Source organism: Balaenoptera acutorostrata, chromosome 17 (genome assembly GCF_949987535.1).
Source record: "Balaenoptera acutorostrata chromosome 17, mBalAcu1.1, whole genome shotgun sequence".
Taxonomy (NCBI): Eukaryota; Metazoa; Chordata; class Mammalia; order Artiodactyla; family Balaenopteridae; genus Balaenoptera; species Balaenoptera acutorostrata.
In genome coordinates, this window is record NC_080080.1 from 49,162,897 (window position 1) to 49,187,454 (window position 24,558).

A 24,558-nucleotide genomic window follows, 5' to 3' on the forward strand; every position below is an offset into this window, starting at 1 on the left:
AATTTGTATACAAACTCAGACAAGTCAAAATTTTTATGATACCCCATTAAGAGGCAAAAAGACAAACAGGACATTCATTAAGTATAGAAAAGTATTATCACTAATGATTAAATAAATACATGTCTGAAGGAGCTATCAATTTTTACTTATGAAATTGGCAAATAGTTTGAAAGTGAAACTACCCCATGTTAGTAGGTATTTGTTGAAATTGGCACTAGCACACATAGCTCAGGGTTTTTTAAACCCATACAAATCTCAGGAATAGCAATTTGGAAATGTGTATCAAGGGTCTTTAAAAGCGTCATAACTTTGATTAATAATATTACTTCCAGGAATCTATCAGGAGAAAAACATTCCAAACTCTAAAAATGTTTTATGCATAAAGATATTCATCACAGTTTTACATATTATACTGAAAAAAAATTTTAAACTAATTCTAAGAATAAAAAAATCAAAGTATGATACATATAAACAATGAAATATAAAAAATCTTTTATTTATGAGAAATAGGATCTGACTTATCATATAATCTCAACTGTTAAAAAGAAGTAGGGAAGTTGAGAAAACATTGAGGAAAAAGCAATATTAATAAAGTTATAAAAATGTAAACACTGAATATAAATTTAACCAAAAATAGGGATATGGTTATATTGGTAGAATTAGTGGATGGGGAAGAATGTATATTCCAGAAAAAGAACAAACAAACAAAAAAAAACAAACCAAAATAATGGTTAAAAGAGCTGAAGATAGTTACATGGGAAGATAGCTTTGGAGCAGAGATTGCAGTAGTACTCTTCCCTATATAAATTATATAAACAAATTACTTTCATAAAAAATAAAAATTAAATGAAAAAAGGCAAAAGGTTGAAAATAAATATACCAAAGTATTAATAGAAGTTTTCTTTAGGAAGTTAGTTTTTAAATTTTTTATTCTTTTGTATTCTCACATTTTCTACAATAATCATGTCTTAAAAATCAAAGAGTAGAAAAACAGGAGGGCCTTGTCTTTCATTTGTGTGCTTTACATTTACATGGTGTTTTTAGTTGTTTCATCTCACTTAATCCTCATAACAACCCTGTGAAGCAGATATTATAATCCTGAATTTTATCATGAAGAAAATAAGAAGTGATGAAACTTACAAAAGGTAATTTATATAACTACTGGCACTTTTTTTTCCTACACCACAAGAAGTATTGATAATTTAAAAATAAAGAAGAAAGATGTAGATAGAAGAGAGGAAAACTATGGTTAGTGTTAATGGTAAAATGGAGACTGGGTATGGTACCCCAGTGAAAGGCAAAATTATTGGAAATGTCAAGGCCACTCATTCTAAACCATTTATGTACACAATTTAATGTAACTTATGCACAAAATTAACTGTCAATGTAATAAGGATTTGCCTATCAGGCTTACAGCATATAAATTCAAACAGGAAAACGAGATTCCTTTGCAGATCTATTCAGAGGAGGTAAAATAGAAGCTGGTCCCCTCTCTTGGTAATTCAGACAATGGGGAAAGTCAGTCTAGTGAGCATGTAATGAGTGATTCCTATGAAAGCAAAATACTCTTTTTTAATATAAACTCAAAATTATAACTATATACACTTGAGACTGTGGCTTTCTTATTATTTGATTCTTAGGATGACAAATTAGTCAAACCAAATATGGAATTAAATGAAATTATACATAAAAATATTTTATGAGCTTTGTTCATCTTCTCTACACGAGAATATATACTTTATTTTTTTTTTAGCATTTCCTATTCCAGTACACTGTATTTTTTTATAACAACAATTTATTAAAAAAAATTTTTTTTCTACTCTTTTTCAAAGTCTTTTCCCATTTAGGTTATTACAGAATATTGAGCAGAGCTCCCTGTGCTATACAGAAGGTCCCTTCTGGCTATCCATCCTAAATATCACAATGTGTACATGTCAATCTGAAACTCCCAGTCTATCCCTCCCCACCCCCCCCCACCCCCAGTAACCATAAATTCATAGAGAATATATACTTTAAAAGCTGAGATGGAATGCTATCTCCTAGGTGTCACTTTCTCTAAACTCTGGAGACAGATTGAATTACTTCCCCCTCCACACTTTAACACTGCTGGAATATTTATCACAATGAATCATAAATAATTATTTACAGGTCTATCTATCCTGCTAGATAATGAGTTTTAAGAGGGCAAAGGCTGTAGATTATTCATGTTTTATTCTCAGTACCAAATAAAATGTCTGGCTACAAAATAGGTCCTGGCAAGAACTTATTTGAATTAATACTGAGCTATCTAAAGAAGACAATTCATAAGGCCAATGAAAAGGAAATACACTGAAAAGACAGTCCATTAGATTTACCGTAAATCCTCTACTTTCTTTTAGGCACCATCACCAAAGACATGGTTTTAATATATAATTCAAATACTACTTTCACCATTAAGTTTCTCCTGATTTTTCCAGGCTACAAATATCTGTTCCTTTCTCTGCACTTCCAGTCTCATTTCACCTCTATCAAAAGCCTTCACTCACTTTCCTCTTTTTATTTTTAAAAAATTCTTTACAGGGACAATAGCCCATCTTATTTATATTTTAATATACAAGATCTACCTACCATTGGCCTAGCACATAATACAAGCTCAATGTTTGCTAAGTAACAATTTATTAGACTTGAAAATATTCAAAAGATTATAGACAGTTTGTATAATTTCCATTATAACCAAGATGAAGGCCAGAGTAGTCTTAGGAGCCTTTCGTCTTCCTGATGAGTCCTTCTATTGTGTCCCACTGCTCCCTGGTGACCTACCACAAAAAGAAAAAGTCAATTTAATGAGGTTCTTGTGTGTTTTTAAAGCTTAGTATCCTCACTGCCAACATTATATTATACTCACAAAATGGCATTACCTTCCTCAGACTGTTGAATTCCCCTGAAATAAGTACTTCCTCTCCACCATCAAATCTAATTACCTGAAAAATAATAACAAAAGCTGTGAAACTAACTTCTTTTAAAAAGTTTCCGAACCATTAGCCATTTCTCCCTCCTAACTGGATAGAATATCTCCTTGGCACTTTCAATCAAAGCCTAAATTTTAAGGACAAAACTGATGATTAAACCTAAATTGATTTACTCTTTTTAAAATCCTCTCTCCATCATTTCTACAATTTCAAATTCTACCCAATCTTAAAGTTCATCTTAGAGGCATGTCTACCAGAGTGATTTGCATTTAATAAAATTAATTTATCAATTAATCAATTGTGGAATCAATTCCATAAGCTAAACAAAATATATTAATATTTCTATATTATAAATAATATACTAAATACAGCTAATTAAATACTTTAAATCATATTTACATTCAACATCATCAGGATTGGTTCCACAATCCACCTGCCCACCCCAAATCCACCTCCCAAAAAAGTTCAGAGACAACAATGCTTACAGCTCCATTAATCCAAGAAGCATAATCACTACAAAGGAAAGCAGCAAGATTTGCAAGTTCTTCCACAGTTCCTAGCCGACCACAGGGAATTCTGTCAATAATTTCTTTCTCAAAAGCTCCAGTTGGGTCAAGACGGCTAAAGGCACCCTTAGGAATTAAGAAAATAATTAGGTTGCTTTTTTTTTTTTAATACAACCTATTTCCTACTTAAGAAACAAATTTCCAGTAAATGGAATGTTACTATGGCAGCCTGTTCATACCTTAGTACTTGTAAGCAACAGAGTTTTGCCAAATTCTTCCATATTCATTTTACCCAATATTGACCTTTAAAAAACCACTAGAAAGGACAGAAGGAAAAAGGAAAACCAGATTGGAGGGACTCCATGATTCTCCTCCAAGGTATTTCTAAATGGGCTTAGGAGATCAGCATGCTTCATTTCCAGAATGTTTCTGCAGTGATTCAGCCGAGTGGAGGACAGGCTATTGGTGCTCTAGCCAGGCGTCAGGGCTGTGCCACTGAGGTGGGAGACCCACGTTGAGGACACTGGTCCACAAGAGGCCTACCAGCTACACGTAATATCAAATGGGGAAAATCTCCCACAGATCTCCATCTCAAAACCAAGACCCAGCTCCACTCAATGACCAGCAAGCTACAGTGCTGGACACCCTATGCCAAACAACTAGCAAGACAGGAACACAGCCCCATCCATTAGCACAGAGGCTGCCTAAAATCATAATAAGGCCACAGACACCCCAAAACACACCACCAGACATGGACTTGCCCACCAGAAAGACAAGATCCAGCCTCATCCACCAAAACACAGGCACTAGTCCACTCCACCAGGAAGCCTGCAAAACCCACTGAACCAACCTTAGCCACTGGGGACAGACACCAAAAACAACGGAAGCTTTGAAACTGCAGCCTGTGAAAAGGAGACCCCAAACATAGGAAGTTAAGCAAAATAAGAAGACATAGAAACACACAGCAGATGAAGGATCAAGGCAAAAACCCACCAGACTTAACAAATGAAGAGGAAATAGGCAGTCTACCCGAAAAAGAATTCAGAACAATGATACTGAAGATGATCCAAAATCTTGGAAATAGAATGGAGAAAATACAAGAAACGTTTAACAAGGACGTAGAAGAACTAAAGAGCAAACTAACAGAGATGAACAACACAATAAATGAAATTAAAAATTCTCTAGAAGGGATCAATAGCAGAATAACTGAGGCAGAAGAATGGATAAGTGACCTGGAAGATAAAATAGTGTAAATAACTACTGCAGAGCAGAATAAAGAAAAAAGAATGAAAAGAATAGAGGATAGGCTCAGAGACCTCTGGGAAAACATTAAGCGCACCAACATTCGAATTATACAGGTCCCAGAAGATGAAGAGAAAAAGAAAGGGACTGAGAAAATATTTGAAGAGATTATAGTTGAAAACTTCCCTAATATGGGAAAGGAAATAGTTAATCAAGTCCAGGAAGCACAGAGAGTCCCATACAGGATAAATCCAAGGAGAAACACACCAAGACACATATTAATCAAACTAGCAAAAATTAAATACAAAGAACAAATATTAAAAGAAGCAAGGGAAAAGCAACAAGTAACACATAAGGGAATCCCCATAAGGTTAACACCTGAGCTTTCAGCAGAAACTCTGTAAGCCTGAAGGGAGTGGCAGGACATATTTAAAGTGATGAAAGAGGAAAACCTACAACCAAGATTACTCTACCCAGCAAGGATCTCATTCAGATTTGACAAAGAAATTAAAAGCTTTAGAGACAAGCAAAAGCTAAGAGAGTTCAGCACCACCAAACCAGCTTTAAAACAAACGCTAAAGGAACTTCTCTAGGCAGGAAACACAAGAGAAGGAAAAGACCTACAATAATAAACCCAAAACAATTAAGAAAATGGTAATAGGAACATACATATCAATAATTACCTTAAATGTAAATGGATTAAATGCTCCCACCAAAAGACATAGACTGGCTGAATGGATACAAAAACAAGACCCATATATATGCTGTCTACAAAAGACCCACTTCAGACATAGGGACACATACAGACTGAAAATGAGGGGATGGAAAAAGATATTCCATGCAAATGGAAATCAAAAGAAAGCTGGAGTAGCAATTCTCATATCAGACAAAATAGACTTTAAAATAAAGACTATTACAAGAGACAAATAAGGACACTACATAATGATCAAGGGGTCAATCCAAGAGGAAGGTATAACGATTGTAAATATTTATGCACCCAACATAGGAGCACCTCAATACATAAGGCAAATACTAACAGCCATAAAAGGGGAAATCGACAGTAACACAATCATAGTAGGGGACTTTAACACCCCACTTTCACCAATGGACAGATCATCCAAAAGGAAAATAAATAAGGAAACACAAGCTTTTAATGATACATCAAACAAGATGGACTTAGCTGATATTTAAAGGACATTCCATCCAAAAACAACAGAATACACATTCTTCTCAAGTGCTCATGGAACATTCTCCAGGATAGATCATATCTTCGGTCACAAATCAAGCCTTGGTAAATTTAAGATAATTGAAATCTTATCAAGTATCTTTTCCAACCACAATGCTATGAGACTAGATATCAGTTACACGAAAAAATCTCTAAGAAATACAAACAAATGGAGGTTAAACAACACAATACTTAATAACCAAGAGATCACTGAAGAAATCAAAGAGGAAATCAAAAAATACCTAGAAACAAATGACAATGAAAACACAATGACCCAAAACCTATGGGATGCAGCAAAAGCAGTTCTAAGAGGGAAGTTTATAGCCATACAAGCCTACCTTAAGAAACAAGAAACATCTCAAATAAACAACCTAACCTTACACCTAAAGCAATTAGAGAAAGAAGAACAAAAAAACCCCAAAGTTAGCAGAAGGAAAGAAATCATAAAGATCAGATCAGAAATAAATGAAAAAGAAATGAAGGAAATGATAGCAAAGATCAATAAAACTAAAAGCTGGTTCTTTGAGAAGATAAACAAAATTGATAAACCATTAGCTAGACTTATGCAGAGAAAAAGGGAGAAGACTCAAATCAATAGAATTAGAAATGAAAAAGGAGAAGTAACAATTGACACTGCAGAAATACAAAGGATCATGAGAGATTACTGCAAGCAACTCTATGCCAATAAAATGGACAACCTGGAAGAAACGGAAACATTCTTAGAAATGCACAACCTTCCGAAACTGAACCAGGAAGAAATAGAAAATATAAACAGACCAATCACAAGCACTGAAATTGAAACTGTGAATAAAAATCTTCCAACAAACAAAAGCCCAGGACCATATGGCTTCACAGGCGAATTCTAGCAAACATTTAGAGAAGAACTAACACCTATCCCTCTCAAGCTCTTTCAAAATTTAGCAGAGGGAGGAACACTCCCAAACTCATTATACGAGACCACCATCACTCTGATTCCAAAACCAGACAAAGATGTCACAAAGAAAGAAAACTACAGGCCAATATCACTGATGAACATAGATGCAAAAATCCTCAACAAAATACTAGCAAACAGAATCCAACAGCATATTAAAAGGATGATACATTATGATCAAGTGGGGTTTATCCCAGGAATGCAAGGATTCTTCAATATACGCAAATCACTCAATGTGATACACCGTATTAAAAAATTGAAGGAGAAAAACCATATGATCATCTCAATAGATGCAGAGAAAGCTTTCGACAAAATTCAACACCCATTTATGATAAAAACTCTCAAGAAAGTGGGCATAGAGGGGACTTTGTTCAACATAATATAGGCCATATATGACAAACCCACAGCCAACATCGTCCTCAATGGTGAAAAACTAAAACCATTTCCACTAAGATCAGGAACAAGACAAGGTTGCCCACTCTCACCACTATTATTCAACATAGTTTTGGAAGTTTTAGCCACAGCATTCAGAGAAGAAAAAGAAATAGAAGGAATCCAAATTGGAAAAGAAGTAAAGCTGTCACTGTTTGCAGATGACATGATACTATACATAGAGAATCCTAAAGATGCTACCAGAAAACTACTAGAGCTAATCAATTAATTTGGTAAAGTAGCAGGATACAAAATTAATGCACAGAAATCTCTTGCATGTCTATACACTAATGATGAAAAATCTGAAAGTGAAATTAAGAAAACACTCCCATTTACCATTGCAAAAAAAAGAATTAAATATCTAGGAGTAAACCTACCTAAGGAGACAAAAGACCTGTATGTAGAAAATTATAAGACACTGATGAAAGAAATTAAAGATGATTCAAACAGATGGAGAGATATACTATGTTCTTGGATTGGAAGAATCAACACTGTGAAAATGACTCTACTACCCAAAGCAATCTACAGATTCAATGCAATCCCTATGAAACTACCACTGGCATTTTTCACAGAAGTAGAACAAAAAATTTCACAATTTGTATGAAACAGAAAAGACCCTGAATAGCCAAAGCAATCTTGAGAAAGAAAAACAGAGCTGGAGGAATCAGGCTCCCTGACTTCAGACTATACTACAAAGCTACAGTAATCAAGACAGCATGGTACTGGCACAAAAACAGACATATAGATCAGTGGAACAGGATAGAAAGCCCAGAGATAAACCCACACACATATGGTCACCTTATCTTTGATAAAGGAGGCAAGAATATACAGTGGAGAAAAGACAGCCTCTTCAATAAGTGGTGCTGGGAAAACTGGACAGCTACATGTAAAAGAATGAAATTAGAGCACTCTCTAACACCATACACAAAAACAAACTCAAAATGGATTAAAGACCTAAATGTAAGGCCAGACACCATCAAACTCTTAGAGGAAAACAGGCAGAACACTCTATGACATAAATCACAGCAAGATCCTTTTTGACTCTCCTCCTAGAGAAATGGAAATAAAAACCAAAATAAACAAATGGGACCTAACAAAACTTAAAAGCTTTTGCACAGCAATGAAAACCATAAACAAGACGAAAAGACAACCCTCAGAATGGGAGAAAATATTTGCAAATGAAGCAACTGACAAAGGATTAATCTCTAAAACATACAAGCAAGTCATGCAGTTCAATATCAAAAAAACAGACAAGCCAATCCAAAAATGGGCAGGAGACCTAAATAGACATTTCTCCAAGGAAGATATACAGATTGCCAACAAACACATGAAAGAATGCTCAACATCACTAATCATTAGAGAAATGCAAATCAAAACTACAAAGAGATATCATCTCACACTGGTCAGAATGGCCACTATCAAAAAATCTAGAAACAATAAATGCTGGAGAGGGTGTGGAGAAAAGGGAACCCTCTTGCATTGTTGGTGGGAATGTAAATTGATACAGCCACTATGTAGAACAATATGGAGGTTCCTTAAAAAACTAAAAATAGAACTGCCATACGACCCAGCAATCCCACTACTGGGCATATACTCTGAGAAAACCATAATTCAAAGAGTCATGTACCAAAATCTTCATTGCAGCTCTATTTACAATAGCCAGGACGTGGAAGCAACCTAAGTGTCCATCAACTGATGAATGGATAAAGAAGATGTGGAACATATATACAATGGAATATTACTCAGCCATAAAAAGAAACAAAACTGAGTTATTTGTAGTGAGGTGGATGGACCTAGAGTTTGTCATACAGAGTGAAGTAAGTTAGAAAGAGAAAAACAAATACCGTATGCTAACACATATATATGGAATCAAAAAAAAAAATGGTCAGAAGAACCTAGGGGCAAGACAGGAATAACGATGCAGACCTACTAGAGAATGGACTTGAGGATACGGGGAGGAGGACGGGTAAGCTGGGACAAAGTGTGAGAGTGACATGGACATATACACACTACCAAACGTAAAATAGATAGCTAGTGGGAAGCAGCTGCATAGCACAGGTAGATCTGCTCAGTGCTTTGTGACCACCTAGAGGGGTGGGATAGGGAGGGTGGGATGGATGGAGATGCAAGAGGGAAGAGATATGGGGACATATGTATATGTATAACTGATTCACTTTGTTATAAAGCAGAAACTGACACACCATTGTAAAGCAATTATACTCTAATAATGATGGTAAAAAAAAAAAAAAACACTAGAAAATAAAACCTTTTTACCTTAGTTTCTTCATGTGTAAAATGAGGATGCCTGTCTTAGTTATCTCACAAAACTGTTGTCTGAGAAATGAGAAAATGTATATGAAAGTACTCTGAAATATGTACAAATTTAGTGTGGTGGAGGTAGGGCTGCTACTGTCATCTGATTTAGTAAACACAGGAAAATCACTCAAGTAGGAAATATTTAAGAGGAAATTCCTTTTCTTCTCCTTTCTCCTCATAATAATAGAAAAGGAAGAAAACAAGTATGTAGGAATATTAAATTCCAGTAGATTCCAGAGAGAGAAAAACCATAACTAAATTTGCCAAACAATTTCTGCCTTCTGTTAATGATAAAAAGGAGCAGACCAAGATAAAGTATGCATGCGCATTGATTAATAAAAATAATAGGCTTTTTCTCTACCAGTTCCTGGAAGTCTAGGTGACAACTCTCTTCAATAACACAGATATGAGACATAGCAAGCACACACAGGCTCCTTGTGAGCACTTCAGCTCTCCCTAGGCAGGTATGAAGCATCAAAGACAAAGGGTAGACAAAGGTCCCAATCCTGGTTCTATCAGCTCTTGCTAGAGAGTCTCTATACTTCAATTTTCTTTTAATCTCTTTAAAACTATATGCATGTTATTTGCATAAAACTTACACCTATATTGCTAGACTAAAAGCTCCTTGATGGCAAGCATCTGTCACAAATGTTTTTGTATCTTTCTTAGCACCTTTGCATACAGAAGGCACTCAGTAAATACATGTTAAATAAATAATAAAATGCCGATGATCTTTCCTAGATAGTGAGGTCCTAAAAAGAAGTTTCTATGACTATATATGATAGTGCTTAGCACAGTGTTATTCTGAATCATGTGTTTTAATATGTGCCTTTGAATTATTTTTCCATTAATTTTATTATTTTTTATTATAGAAGTGCCAACCAAATAAGATATTCAGTCAAGTTTCACTCACTCAGGTAGTTTTTCTTTCCATTTTCCACCCTTCAAACTGCTAAATAAATTAATACAACCATCTCCATGTTAATATTTAATACTCCAGAACCATCTACAAGCCAAATACTCCTTTGCATTATTTTCAGTTTATACAACAGAAGCAAGTTAGCAAATTGCACCTGGGCCTTCAAAGAAACATCCCAGTTGGGATTATAAATTCTTGCTTTACATGGAAACAAAAAGAAGTATGAGAGTAAAGTCATTTGGGGTAATGTGAGAGAAAGAGAACCTGTGAACCTTTTGAGCAACATCTGTAACAGCATTAGTGATAATTATGAGTTGCAATATCTGATTTCAGGTGAAATGCATGCCATCAGAAGGATTTTTAATCAGAGAGACATGGGAATTAGATGATGTGCATAACAGTGTTTGAAAGTGAAAAGGCACAGACATGAGTCAAAGAAAACGTTGCCTATGACGAGACCAAGCATATATGATAAATTTCTAAAGCATCTCTTAAATTTAAAATATAATTACATTTCCATGATTTTAAAAAAGGATGTCAAAGTAAGAACCTTTAAAATATAGTAAAAATTAAGAAATATAACACAATAACAGATCATTAAAGCAAATCAGACAAAATGCCAAAATTGAGGGCATAAAAGATCCCAGAAAGATTATGACACTGAAATAGACCTTATCAAGGAGTTGTATAGCTGCTGTATTCTTGCCCATCTCCTTATTTCTTATGTTGGATAATGGCAAAACCCTCTTCCCTTCCACCAGGGCTCCAAACTAAGGTATCACTGGAAAATCCTGCACACATCAGAATATATCTATCTATCTTTCACTCCTTAATCACTCAAAATGTGATCATAAGCAAACCAAAACTTACTTTGGTTTTTATAGGCCCCGGTTGAATCACGTTGAATCTCATTCCATATTTACCCCATTCAGCTGCAAGAGACCTAAAAATTAAAATAAACAACACAGATTCTAAAATATTAAACTATATATTAAAAATACTAATAACCAAGACTGCATGCTTATTAAATGCCAGAGACTACAACTCCAATAGGTAGGGACTATTATTATTCCCCCTGTTATAGACAAGGAAACTGAGGCACAGAGAAGTTAAATCATTTGCTCTGGGTCATATGGCTAGTGAGTCAACCTGTAGCAGTCTAGCTCTAGAGTTTGTGCCCTTAATCTCACTCTGCTGTACTATCTACCATTTACATTTTAGTGTCCTTAAGGACTATGCTAGATGACCTACCATTCACATTTTGAACAAAGTCCAATATCAATACACATTTTTAAAAAGGGTATCATTATTTAGCATAAGGAAGGAAGAGATTCACGTCTCTCCCCCACATTTTCTGGAGTTCAGTCCTGCAATTATAAAGTTCAATGTAACTTTACTCATAGTACATAAGATTACAATGTTTGCAACATTACAAGTGCCTTAATTGAGTAAGAGATGGATTACATAGATTTAAAATATTAACCATATCATGTTTAACTAGGCTTTAATACAATTGTTGAACTGATCTAAAAAGGAAATAAGAATCTAAAAGAATCTTGCTAAATGCCCCAAAGCAAAATAGAACACTAATAGCAAACATGAAACCTTGAAGAAGCAACCTGCTTTAAAAGCCTACTTGGGACTTCCCTGGTGGCACAGTGGTTAAGAATCTGCCTGCCAATGCAGGGGACATGGGTTCGAGCTCTGCTCCAGGAAGATCCCACATGCCGCAGAGCAACTAAGCCCATGCGACACAACTACTGAGCCTGAGCTCTAGACCCCGAGAGCCACAACTACTGAGCCTGAGTGCCACAACTACTGAAGCCCATGCGCCTAGAGCCCATGCTCCGCAACGAGAAGCCCCCACTCGCTGCAACAAGAGAAAGCCCGTGCGCAGCAACGAAGACGCAATGCAGCCAAAAATAAATTTAAAAAAAAAAGCTTACTTGATAGATATGTCTAACTTTTATTACCTAAACTTATTTTAGAAATTTATATTCATATGTATATTTGTGTGCATATACACTTAATCTACTTTCAAAAAATGATTTAACGTAACTTAAGGAATACATATAATGCAAATGAGGAAGATAAAATTACTTGAAAAGAAAGAAAACAAACAAAACAAGGATAAGGAAATATAAAGAATTCAAGAATGAAACTTATAACTAAATGTATTGTGATATTCCATATAATTATAATAGGCAGGTCAAAAACTTGTATCTACTCCTTCCATGATGCTATGCAAAAGGTAAGCCTAATCAGTTACACAATTCACACTGCCCATAACAAAAAAAGCAAGCTAATCTCTCAGGAAAAACACAATTGTTTCTGACAAAAAAATTTAATAAAACATTTCTTCCAAGAAAACGTATAAAAGGAAAATTGTGTAGTATAGTAATGCCTTTAAGACACTGTATCCTTGCAATAGATACAAAGGGATACGTTTTGTGTAATTATAAGATATCCATTAACATAAGCTTTATGTGATTATAAGATACCCACTAAGATAAGCATTAACATTAACAATGCTTTATAAAGCATTGTGCTCCAAGTACAGTCTGTTAATCTGATTAATCCACTGGTGCATTTTAGAGAAATGGGCTGCATCTCTTTCAGGCAAACCATACATAAAAACTGCTTTTCTGAGTGATACCTTTGACAGAGTCCAAGACCATACCTACCCTGGGTATGTACTTATAGTGCACCTACTAGATTGCTAGGGAAGCAGTAGCTGTGTGTCTTAACAGAATTACTGAGCTGAGCAGAGTTTACAGCATTCTGTGAAAAACTGGGCAAGCTATTAAGGAAACTGGCTTAAGAGGAAAAGCCATGCTATCTCTATTCATAGGTGCAACAGGTAAATTTGTTCTAGTGCTAGCTCTTTTAACCTAGTTTATATTCTCAGGATCTATTGTAACATGAGGAATCCACCTCACTGGCTCACTCTGCATGTTAAGATGCTAAGTACAATATACTCAATAATGTTAACCATTATTGTTTTTCAATCAACAGGTGTTTATTGTGAGCTTACTATATGCCAATACCCTCAAATAAAGAAAGGCAGCCCTGCTTTCAGGAGATAGTCCCTCTCTCAAGAGAGGTCACTTTAGTTGTATAATGAACTAGATACTACTATCCTGGAAATTGTGTAATATGTGCCAAGGCTACTTAAAGGAAGAAGTACCTATGCCTTCCTGAGTACATGGAAGGCTTCCCTCAGGAGGTGATAATTGAGCTGACACTTGAAGAAGGATTAGGAGTTTTTTGTGGGAGTAAGGGGGAACGGAGAAGAGGATGGGAGATATTAGAAGGTAGGGTGGAGAAAAGAAGACACAGCCCAGGCATATGGGCCAGTGTGAGTAAAGGACAAAGGCATAAACAACATGCAGTATTCAGGGACCTACAAGACCTTATCTGGTATGATTGTGTACTATAAAATATGAAAGAGGGCTGATGGGAACACAGGCTGGGGAGGAAGGTACACATTTATTGAGCATCTGTTATGTGCAATTCACTATGCAGTAAAACCAAAAAAGCAGCACAGAATCATAGTCTTTAAAAGACATGAAATTGAAACCTCTAACAAGAGTCAAAGATCTCGACAAAACAAATATTGTACAAATGGTGCCAAAATAGTCAAGTTCGAATCCCTTATTTCCAATACCATTTGACCTTAAAAAAAAAACCCCAAAACGGTAATTATCTCTATTCAAACTAAACTGCTGAGTAAAGTATGACTTCTTTGTATCTCAAACAAATGTGTATTAGTGGTTTAAATGTTAAAAAGAACCTTGAGACTACTCGAAAAAGAGAACAATTATGTAGTTTTGCAAGCACTGAGCACCAGCTATGTACCAGATCTTGCTGAGCAATGAGTATACAAAGATGAATAAGATATGCTTTCTTCTCCCACAGAACACACATTCTAGTGGGGAAGTCATATAGCTTTAATGATATGTTAAAAATAGTCTACAATGCCCTTCTCTGTGCCCCTTCATTTTAGAATCTACAACACTGGATGGCATTTATTAATGTGTTAGTCTTCTCACTAGATTGGAATAAACAAAGTTTTAAGGGTGCAAAAGAGTAGAGAATGGTTAATTCTCTTCTAGAGGAATGAAAGAAAATATCCCAGAGGAGATGATACAAGCGCCCTGAAGAGAGGCAAAATATCACAGCAAATTCCAACAACGGCATAACCCAGGCATAGAGATATGAAAATGCGTGGTGTGTTTAAGAAAATATAGAGCACAGGAATGATGGTGATTAAAAGCACAGGAATAATGGTAAAAGAATGCAAGTTCAGGTGAGAATGAGGACTGTTCTATTTCCATCACTATCATATCCCTTTATCCCATGTACACAAAAGATACACAATAAATATTTATCAAATAAGTCAATGAATAAAGAAAGGCCAGGGACAAGTCTGTTTAGAATACCATATTGAGTTTTGGCTTTTATTCCAAAGAGTAATAGAAAAATGATCTAAGGTTTTAGCTAGGCATTATAATAAGCAGATATACATTTTTAGTAAGGTGAGTCTGGTGGGAATGTGAATAAAAAATAAAGAGAAAAGAAACTGGTAGCAGAGAAACATATTATGGGGTTATTACAATAAGCAAGACAAGCAATGATAAGACCTTACATTACAACTAAGACAGTGGAAAAGGCCAGTGGGGAACAGATTCAAAAAGCAATCATATGCTGCTGAGAAAAGGCCAAAAGAGCTGACAAGTGGTCACTGTCTATGTTAGTTCTATTAATCGTGTATAGTAGGTACAATAAAAGGATGAAGGTATGTTTAAGAGAGGTCAGAGGGGGCACTAGTAAAGATACATGGATACAGTAGTCTGAGTTCCTATCAGCCCTTTTCTCATACTTTATAATACACAGTCATACTGGATAAGTAATTAAAATTAAATAAAATTTAGTTTCTCAGTCACAGTAGCCAGAATGCAAGGGTTCAATGGCCACATATAGCTATTTGATACTGCAGATTTACAGAACAGTTCGATCATTGCAGAAAATTCTATTGGACAGTGCTGCTGTAGACAAATAGGACCTATTCATGAAATAGAATGTCTCCTGGTGAATCCAAATTAGCCTTTGTTTTATTTTTCTCTGGAAAGAGACTAGAAAGCAGGAATTTAGTTACACAAGCTACCAAAGCACATTATTTATCTTCAGTGACAGGATTAACACAGTAGTACTCACTTGCTCATGGCCTCCACTCCTGCTTTGGCAGAAGCACTTGGTACTACAAAACCTGACCCAGTCTCAGCATAGATGGTTGTAATAGCAAGAAACGATGCTCCTGACATTTTAAAATGATACAGTAATTAACAATACAGCTAAATCAATTCACATCAGAAAAACATTATTTATAATAATGGGATCTAATTCAAGAGGGTATAACAAAAACTGAAAAATTTTTCAAAACTTCACTAATGCTAAATTAATGAAAGAGTAATCTAATAAAATTGCTACATCTTTGCTAGTAATCTTGCTGCCATTCAGTATGGTCCAGTCTGTGCTTAATTAAAATTCTATACCAGGTGAGTCAATACCAAGGCTCAAATCTCAAAGGTATGGCCCTATTATACCCTGCATAATCAACTGGACAGGATTTCCATTAACTAAGCACCCCTTTATAAGAATAAATCAGAACCAAAACTAAATTAGCAGGGACTTCTGCCTCCAGCATCATGGATTTGTCCTCCTCCTGTAAACACAAAGAAACTGTATCAAATATATGCTACCACTCTTTTCAGATACTGTTTAGCAGGCAGGGAAAGATGGCAATTCCTGAGAGAAGAAAAACAAATGAAATGAGCCCTAAGATCAGATTTTGCCTAAAGGTACTGTACATATACGATAGTATGTACTATATACTACATATATATACATACTATATACTCTATATTACATACTCTATATTATACTATATACATATGTCATATAGACTGTGGCACAAGGAGTAGGAAAATAGCCAAATAAGGCATTATCACTGAGTTGAGGAGACAGATCAGAGTTTAGAGAGACTGAGGAAGTTGCAGTTTGTGAGGAGAGTTCCCCCAAAGAGAAAAGTATGTAAAGATAGAGCCCCATAAATCTGCACAGTGTATCCTTGAGTCTCTGGCCAAACACCAAGCTGTACATGTTTAGGGTAAGATTCCATAAGGCGAGGCAAAGAACAACTGCCTGGGAACCATAAGCTGAACAATTCCCAGAGTACACATAGGGCTGGGAGATAAGTGAGTCTGAGCAGCTTTGTTGACTATCCAGGGCTTTCAGTGGAAAGTTCAGAAGGGCTGTGCATTAATAGGAGGGTTAAATTAGCCCAAAAGTAAAGTCTACCCGAGACTCACCCAAATAAAGCTTAAAAATGAACACTGAACTGATCAAGCTGGTCCACAAGTTTTTAATTCAAAGGGAAATTAAAATGCATACACATATGTGGACACCACACACACACACACACACACACAACAACAACAACATAAAATTCACAGCATGCAACCAAAAATTACTACACATAAAAAGACACAGAAACAACCAGGAGAAAAATCAGATAATAGAAAGACTCTCAGAAATGACACAGAAGATAGAATCAGCAGATGAAGACCTTTCAAATGATATTGTACACTGGACAGCTACATGTAAAAGAATAAGATTAGAACATTTCCTCACACCATATACAAAAATGAACTCAAAATGAATCAAAGACCTAAAAAGACCTAAAACCATAAAATTCCTAGGAGAGAATATAGGCAGAACACACTTTGACATAAACCACAGCAATATTTTTTTGGATGTGTCTCCTAAGACAAAAGAATAAAAGCAAAAATTAACAAATGGGAACTAATTAAACTTAAAAGCTTTTGTACAATGAAGAAAACCATGGATGAAATGTAAAAACCTACTGAATGGGAGAAAATACTGGCAAATAAGATGGTCAATAAGGGGTTAATATTCAAAATATGTAAACAGCTCATACAACTCAATATCAAAAAAACAAACAGCCCAATTAAAAAATGGGCAAAGACCTGAATAGACATATTTCCAAAGAAGATATACAGATGGCCAGCAGACACACGAAAATATGCTCAACAATGCTAATCATCAGAGACATGTAAATCAAAACCACAATGAGATATCACCTCACACATGTCAGAATGGCTATCACCAAAAAGTTTACAAATAACAAATGTTGGCGAGGATGTGCAGAAAAGGGAACCCTAGTACACTGTTGATGGGATTGTAAATTGAGGCATCCACTATGGAAAACAGTATGGAGAGTCCTCAGAAAACTAAAAATAGGGCTTCCCTGGTGGCGCAGTGGTTGAGAATCTGCCTGCTAATGCAGGGGACACGGGTTCGAGCCCTGGTCTGGGAGGATCCCACATGCCGCGGAGCAACTGGGCCCGTGAGCCACAACTGCTGAGCCTGCGCGTCTGGAGCCTGTGCCCCGCAACGGGAGGGGCTGCGATAGTGAGAGGCCCGCGCACCGCAATGAAGAGTGGTCCCTGAACCATGATGAAGAGTGGCCTCCGCTTGCCGCAACTAGAGAAGGCCCTCACACGAGACAAAGACCCAACACAGCTAAATAAATAAATAAACAAATAATGTAGCTATAAAAAAACAACTTTAAAAAAAAAAAAAAAAAAACCTAAAAATAGAACTACCATATGATCCAGCAATTCCACTGCTGGGTATGTATCTGAAGAAAAAGAATATACTGATTCAAAAAGATACATAGGGGCTTCCCTGGTGGCGCAGTGGTTGAGAGTCTGCCTGCTGATGCAGGGGACACGGGTTCGGGCCCTGGTCTGGGAGGATCACGCGTGCCGCGGAGCGGCTGGGCCCGTGAGCCACAACTGCTGGGCCTGCGCGTCTGGAGCCTGTGCTCCGCAGCAAGAGAGGCAGCGACGGTGAGAGGCCTGCGCACCGCGATGAAGAGTGGCCCCCACTTGCCGCAGCTAGAGGGAGCCCTCGCGCAGAAACGAAGACCCAACATAGCAATCAATCAATCAGTCAATAAATAAATCTTTAAAAAAAAAAAAAAGAGAAAGACATTTCTTAAAAAAAAAAAAAAAAAAGATACATACACCACAATGTTCATAGCAGCATTACTTACAATCGCCAAGATATGGAAGCAATCTAAGTGCCCATCAACAGATGAATGGATAAAGAAAATGTGGTATATATATACACAATGGAATATTACTCAGCCATAAAAAAGAATGAAATGTTGACATCTGCAACATGTGCATGGACCTAAAGAGTATTATGCTTAGGTAAATGCTGTATGTTATCACTTATACGTGGAATCTAAAAAATAAAATAAATGAATGTATATAACAAAATAGAAACAGACTCACGGATATAGAGAACAAACTAGTGGTTACCACTGAGAAGAGGAAAGGGGGGAGGGGTGAGATAGGGGTATCGGACTAAGAGACACAAACTACTATGTATAAAATAAGCAACAAGGATATATTGTACAGCACAGGAAAATACAGCCATTATTTTGTAATAACTTTAAATGGAGTATAATCTATAAAAATATTGAATCACTATGTTGTACACCTGAAACTAATATAATATTGTAAATCAACTATACTTCAATGTTTTTAAAAAAGACAGTAGAAAAAAGGATATTGTAAGTATGCTAAAGATTTCAAGGAAAACATGAGTATAATTAGAAATATAAAAAATAGAACCAAATAGAACTTCTAAAGCTAAAACATAAAATATCTGAAATGAAAAATTAAATAAATGGCCTCAGTTGCAGAAGAAAAGATCCATGCTCCTGAAGACACAGCAAATATCAACCATGCAAAATAAAGGACAAAGAGGGGATAAAAATTGAGGGAAAAAATAAAGGAGAGCCACAATGAGCTGTGGAAGTATCTAGCATGCTAACATATGTATAATTGGAGTCCCAGAAGAAAGAGACAGAAAAATCACTTGGGGAAATAAATACCGAAAATGTTTCATATTTGGTAAAAACTATAACCTGTAGAGGCAAGAAGCTAAACAAATCCCAAGCAGTATAAATACAAAGAAAACCATACCAGGGCATATCACAACCAATCACTCAAAGAGATATAGAGAAAACCGTAATAGCAACCAGAGGAGGAAAAAAATAAAGGAACAAAGATAAAAATATTCACTGACATTATTAGAAACAATGTTAACTAGAGAACAATGGAATGGTATCTTTAAGGTGCTGAAAGAAAAAAAAAACCTGTCAACCCTGAAGCCTTTGCACAGAGAAAATATCTTTCAAAAATGAAGGTGATACTTTCTGACAAAGAAAAGCTGAAAGAATTCACAGACAGCAGACCTGCACTACATGAAATATGGAAGAAAGTTCTTCAGATAAAATGAAAATGATATTAAATAGAAATTCAGATATTCAGATGAAATGATGGATGTCAGAAATGGTATTGAATAAATTTGTCAGTAAATATGTAACATTTTTTCTTGTTCTCTAAATTCCTTTTGAAAATAATTGACAGTATAAAACTATACGACAAACACAGTAATCAACATTGCCTGGGACATAGTGGGTTCTCAGTAAACTGACTGCATGAAAGTTTAAAATAATAATCTTTAGCTCCTGAAAAATCAGTGATTTTCTACTTCTTACTTAGCCACAACACTGAAAATACTGTAAGTTAATATTAGCAAATGAATCAAACTATATATATATAATTTATGAAACAGTAGATACTTCAAGAAATTTAAGACTACAAGTTTGAAGGACTACAAGGAAAATAATTTAAAGAATATTCAGATAAGTTTTTTTTCTCCTTGACTATTTTGTTTCTCTTTCCCTCCACACACTCCAGAGTAGAAACAAAACTTAGCACAACCCGGAAAACATTGGGAGTGGAAGAAGGGAAAGGAGCACCATTTTAAGGACATGAGAGATAAGAATAGTTATGTTAGGCATTATGGTAACTTTTTCTAATATATCAAGCTCAGTCTTTCAGATCTCTGAAAATTACTTTGTTTCCAAATTCACCCTGTGAAAGAAGAGGGATGTAGAACTTTAGTGTACACCATTACAGTACACTGACAACAGATGCTAACTGCATCATCTTACAACAAAATTATAAAAACTACTTTTAAAAGTGACAATTACTTATGTAATGCCAATGTTCCAATAGAATGTGCTCTATCTTCCCATTCAGATTTAACAGAAATGTTTCTTGAGGTGTGGGAAAGGAGGAGTTAAGCCATTATTATGTAATTGAGACACTGGAAATGAAAGCTATCGTCCTCTTCTCTTTCTCTCTAGATTTTAAGATGTGGGTAGCCCACTGCTTAGAATGAGATACTGCTGCTTTTAATTACCCGAGTGTAAAAAAGAGGCAAACGGGCTTCCCTGGTGGCGCAGTGGTTGAGAGTCTGCCTGCTGGTGCAGGGGACACGGGTTCGAGCCCTGGTCTGGGGGGATCCCACATGCCGCGGAGCGGCTGGGCCCGTGAGCCACAGCTGCTGAGCCTGCGCGTCTGGAGCCTGTGCCCCGCAGCGGGAGGGGCCGCGATAGTGAGAGGCCCGCGCACCGCGATGAAGAGCGGTCCCTGCACCGCGATGAAGAGTGGCCCCCGCTTGCCGTGGCTGGAGAAAGCCCTCGCACGAACCGAGGACCCAACACAGCCAAAAATAGAGAAATGAATAAATAAAGTAGCTATAAAATTAAAAAAAAAAGAGGCAAACATTTGAAATTGCACTGTTCCAATAGGATGAATGCTGCATAAACAATTAACAGCTGGATTTCAAAAAATGAACAGTGGTGCTAATAGCTCAAAGTAAAGAATTCCCAGATTCCCAGGGTCAGTCACAGATATATTTTTTCTTTTCATAGGAAGACTAATCATTTAAATTAGAATTACCTATGGAAGAGGTTTGTAAATGGCAAGTTTCTAACATCCCAGTGCTGACAACAAAAATAGAATCTATGTTAGCGAAGTTAAGAAAATACAGAAAGGGAGCAATAAATAAAATAAATATTATGCTAGCCCATCCTTAACTACTTCAAAATGGAAAAAAGTAGTAACAAAGAAACACTAAAAATCACACTATTAAAAAGGATAAAACAGGTAAGATTATGTGCCAGTTTCAAAAAAAGACTTAAAAGCTCTAAAATCTGGTTTAAATACAAATTTTGAAAATTAAAATAAAAAAATTTTAGTTCCAATGTCCAGTAGAGATGGAATACTGTAGTTTAAAGACACCTGACTCAAACACTGATTCTACTATTTACTAGCTCTATAACTGTGTGACCTTGGGCAAATCACTTCCCTGTTCTGGGCCTCAGATTTATTACTGTAAGAAGGAAAATAGGGAGTTTCCAGCAAATGTCATTACATTCTACAGATTATTCACTAATTAATCATTGTTATCGATTCTACCTATTACTCTTTTACCCTCATGCAAAAAGTCCCATTTTGAAAATGATAATATCCAGCTCTTTAACCACCATTTGTAACTTCAATTGATGTTAACTTTGACTTCCCAACTACTCTGCCATTTTCATTAAAATTTGACTCCTGGCCTTAAACCTACAAAAATATCTGTAACCACATCTCAAAGCAAACTTCTCTCAACAATCTGGAAGACTTCAACATTCAGGTGGACAAGATCATAAATCTTACAGCTCCATGACCTTCGGTGCTACCCCAATTTAGCCACAACTTGAACTTTGTCATCATTCCAAAATACTGACTGCAATGTGTTACTCTCTGTATTCTGTCCTTCCAGATCTTTCACATCCTCATACTACATGCGCTCTTTGAGACCTCATTATAAATTCTGGGTGCTTTATCTCCCATATTCTTTAGGCTTATAGTTCCCTCCTAGTCTAACTTTTCTATTTACAGCCTAGACTATTACATGAATCAGGCACTCAATTCCTAGCCACACACTCTCTCAAACATCCACCCTGCAGCTCTCAATACCAGAATGGGCTTCTCCACTCTTATAAGGAGGGAGTTTCAAAACTGTTCCAAACTGTGGGTAAATGCCATTGGAAAGATGCACCTACAATTTCACCAGGGCCCTCAACATCATTTATCAACTCTTTCAGTATCCAGAGTAAGCTTCTCCACCTATGTTTCTGATTCACATCTCCTGAGACTAGAACATTCCTTCATTGGTTCTCTCTTCTGTCTTTTTCAACACTTCTCCTCATTGGGCCCTCCCCTCAGTCATTAATCATGTTTCAATCTCCACTCTGAATATATCTCTTGTTAAGATCCTTCAGTTTATCTTTACCCAATTCCAGGGGGTAAAGTCCACACCCCTTAGCCTCATCTTTGCCTCTCCAGGCATTACATACTACATGTAAGTAAGCCTGAACTCCTTGTACTTCCTAAGCACACAGGTGAACTATTGTTTGCAGGTTTAACTCTTCTACTGTTATTGCCAGCAATTAATCTTCCTGACAATCATAACATGAAGAGAAAACTCTTCACTTCTCTTTTTGATGAAGGCACAGAGGACACTATCTCTCAGCCACTTTTTGATAAGAGCGTCTATTGAGTTTAAATCTAAAAGTCATCAACACTCTAAAAGTTATTCACAGGATGATCATATAACTTAAAAACAAATAGAATAACTCTTTTTAAAAGAATATTATCTACTAAGTGAAGACATCTCATTTGAACATTTAACATAAATACATCCTTCATGTAGGTTGAAACTTAAAAGTTTAATTACAATAAGTGGTATCACAGCTCCGGTTTTTCTAGTCTATTTTAACTATGGGACATAGGGACATAACCTCACATTCAGACACTTTATGGTCCCCTTGTAAAACAGGTGGTAAAAATACACTTATCTTGGAGGAATCTAACATTTTCTTTAATAGCTAATACTTATTGAGCAGTAGTCTGAGCCAGGCACTATTCTTAACACTTTACAGGCACTAGCTCACTTAATCATCACAGCAATCCTAGGAGGAAGGTTCTATCTTTATCTTCCTATTTACAAAAGAGACTGAGGCACAGAGAGGTAGTTTTCCCAAGTTCACACTACTAATAAGTGGTATCATCAGGACTAGAACCAGGCAGTTTGATCCAGAGCCTACACTCTTATAAAATTTCCTCTCGAAGAAATTTCCAGTTATATAGTTAAAAAGAAAAAAAAAGATTCCTTTCCAAAATTTCCAAATCACCTTACCTTTATATTATCTTCACAAAACATCAAAGTAAGGTACACAGTTGCTATAAGAAAATTTAATAAATGAGGTAGAAATGTTGTATCAAATTAGTAACTCTAGCAAAAAGTGATTTTAAAAGGATATTAACACTGCCTTAATAAATGCCAACTCATTACTAAGAATGTGTTTTTAAACATTCTTAAAATGCACCCACTGTTATAAGGAAGGCCTAGATGCAATACACAGAAATGTACCCATATGGTTCTTCTATACTTTAAAACCTAAACAGCATACAACTTGCACTCACACTACTGACAAATAAGAAAAGCCTCATCCTATGCCTGCTCTATTCTTCCTTCTTCTGAAACAAGGTGTATTTGCCTCCTTATCAGTTGATTTTGTCAAATGGCTCATCATCTTCTTTTCCCCTAACAGTAAAGCTGAAGGACATAATTGAAAGCAGTGTTAAACATGCCCTCAATTCGCCTTTTTTTTGTGGGTCTCACAAATGTTTCATTCCATAAACAAAGCATCACCTTTGTGCTTAGTGATGAGTTAGGAACTGGTGGGGAGAAGAATGGAGTAAGGGTGGAAAGGGTTTGCAGGTGGGGCAGAAGTATTGCATACTGATGAGTAATAGCATTTCCAATTTTGATAGATGAGAAAAGGAGACTTGCAACATGGAACAATAACAATGTGCGGCATGTTTTTAAATGCTAAAGTGTGTATTAGAGCTTTTGAATAGGACATCATTCATTGAGGTGTGGAACTAAAGCTGGGCATGACAATTCTATATGGCTTAAGGAAAAATGATTCTGTCAGAGTCTATGTAAAAGAGCAGCCAAACAAAGGGTGATTACAG

General features: G+C 36.0%; 1 protein-coding gene across 2 annotated transcripts in view; it reads right to left on the reverse strand.

Annotated features, from left to right (window-relative positions):
- Window positions 1-2,636: 2,636 nt before the first annotated feature.
- Window positions 2,637-24,558, reverse strand: part of DECR1 (2,4-dienoyl-CoA reductase 1) — a 73,354-nt gene continuing 51,432 nt past the window's right edge. The window contains exons 6-10 of one of the 2 annotated variants that reach the window (XM_007182120.3): window positions 15,737-15,836; window positions 11,390-11,462; window positions 3,434-3,580; window positions 2,898-2,960; window positions 2,637-2,795 (exon numbers count right to left, since the gene is read on the reverse strand). In XM_007182120.3, coding sequence (XP_007182182.2) covers window positions 2,736-2,795; window positions 2,898-2,960; window positions 3,434-3,580; window positions 11,390-11,462; window positions 15,737-15,836 — 443 coding nt within the window. In that variant the 3' untranslated portion in view covers window positions 2,637-2,735. Of the gene's footprint in view, window positions 2,796-2,884; window positions 2,961-3,433; window positions 3,581-11,389; window positions 11,463-15,736; window positions 15,837-24,558 lie in introns of both variants that reach the window. The other variant, XM_007182119.2, reaches the window with a different exon arrangement.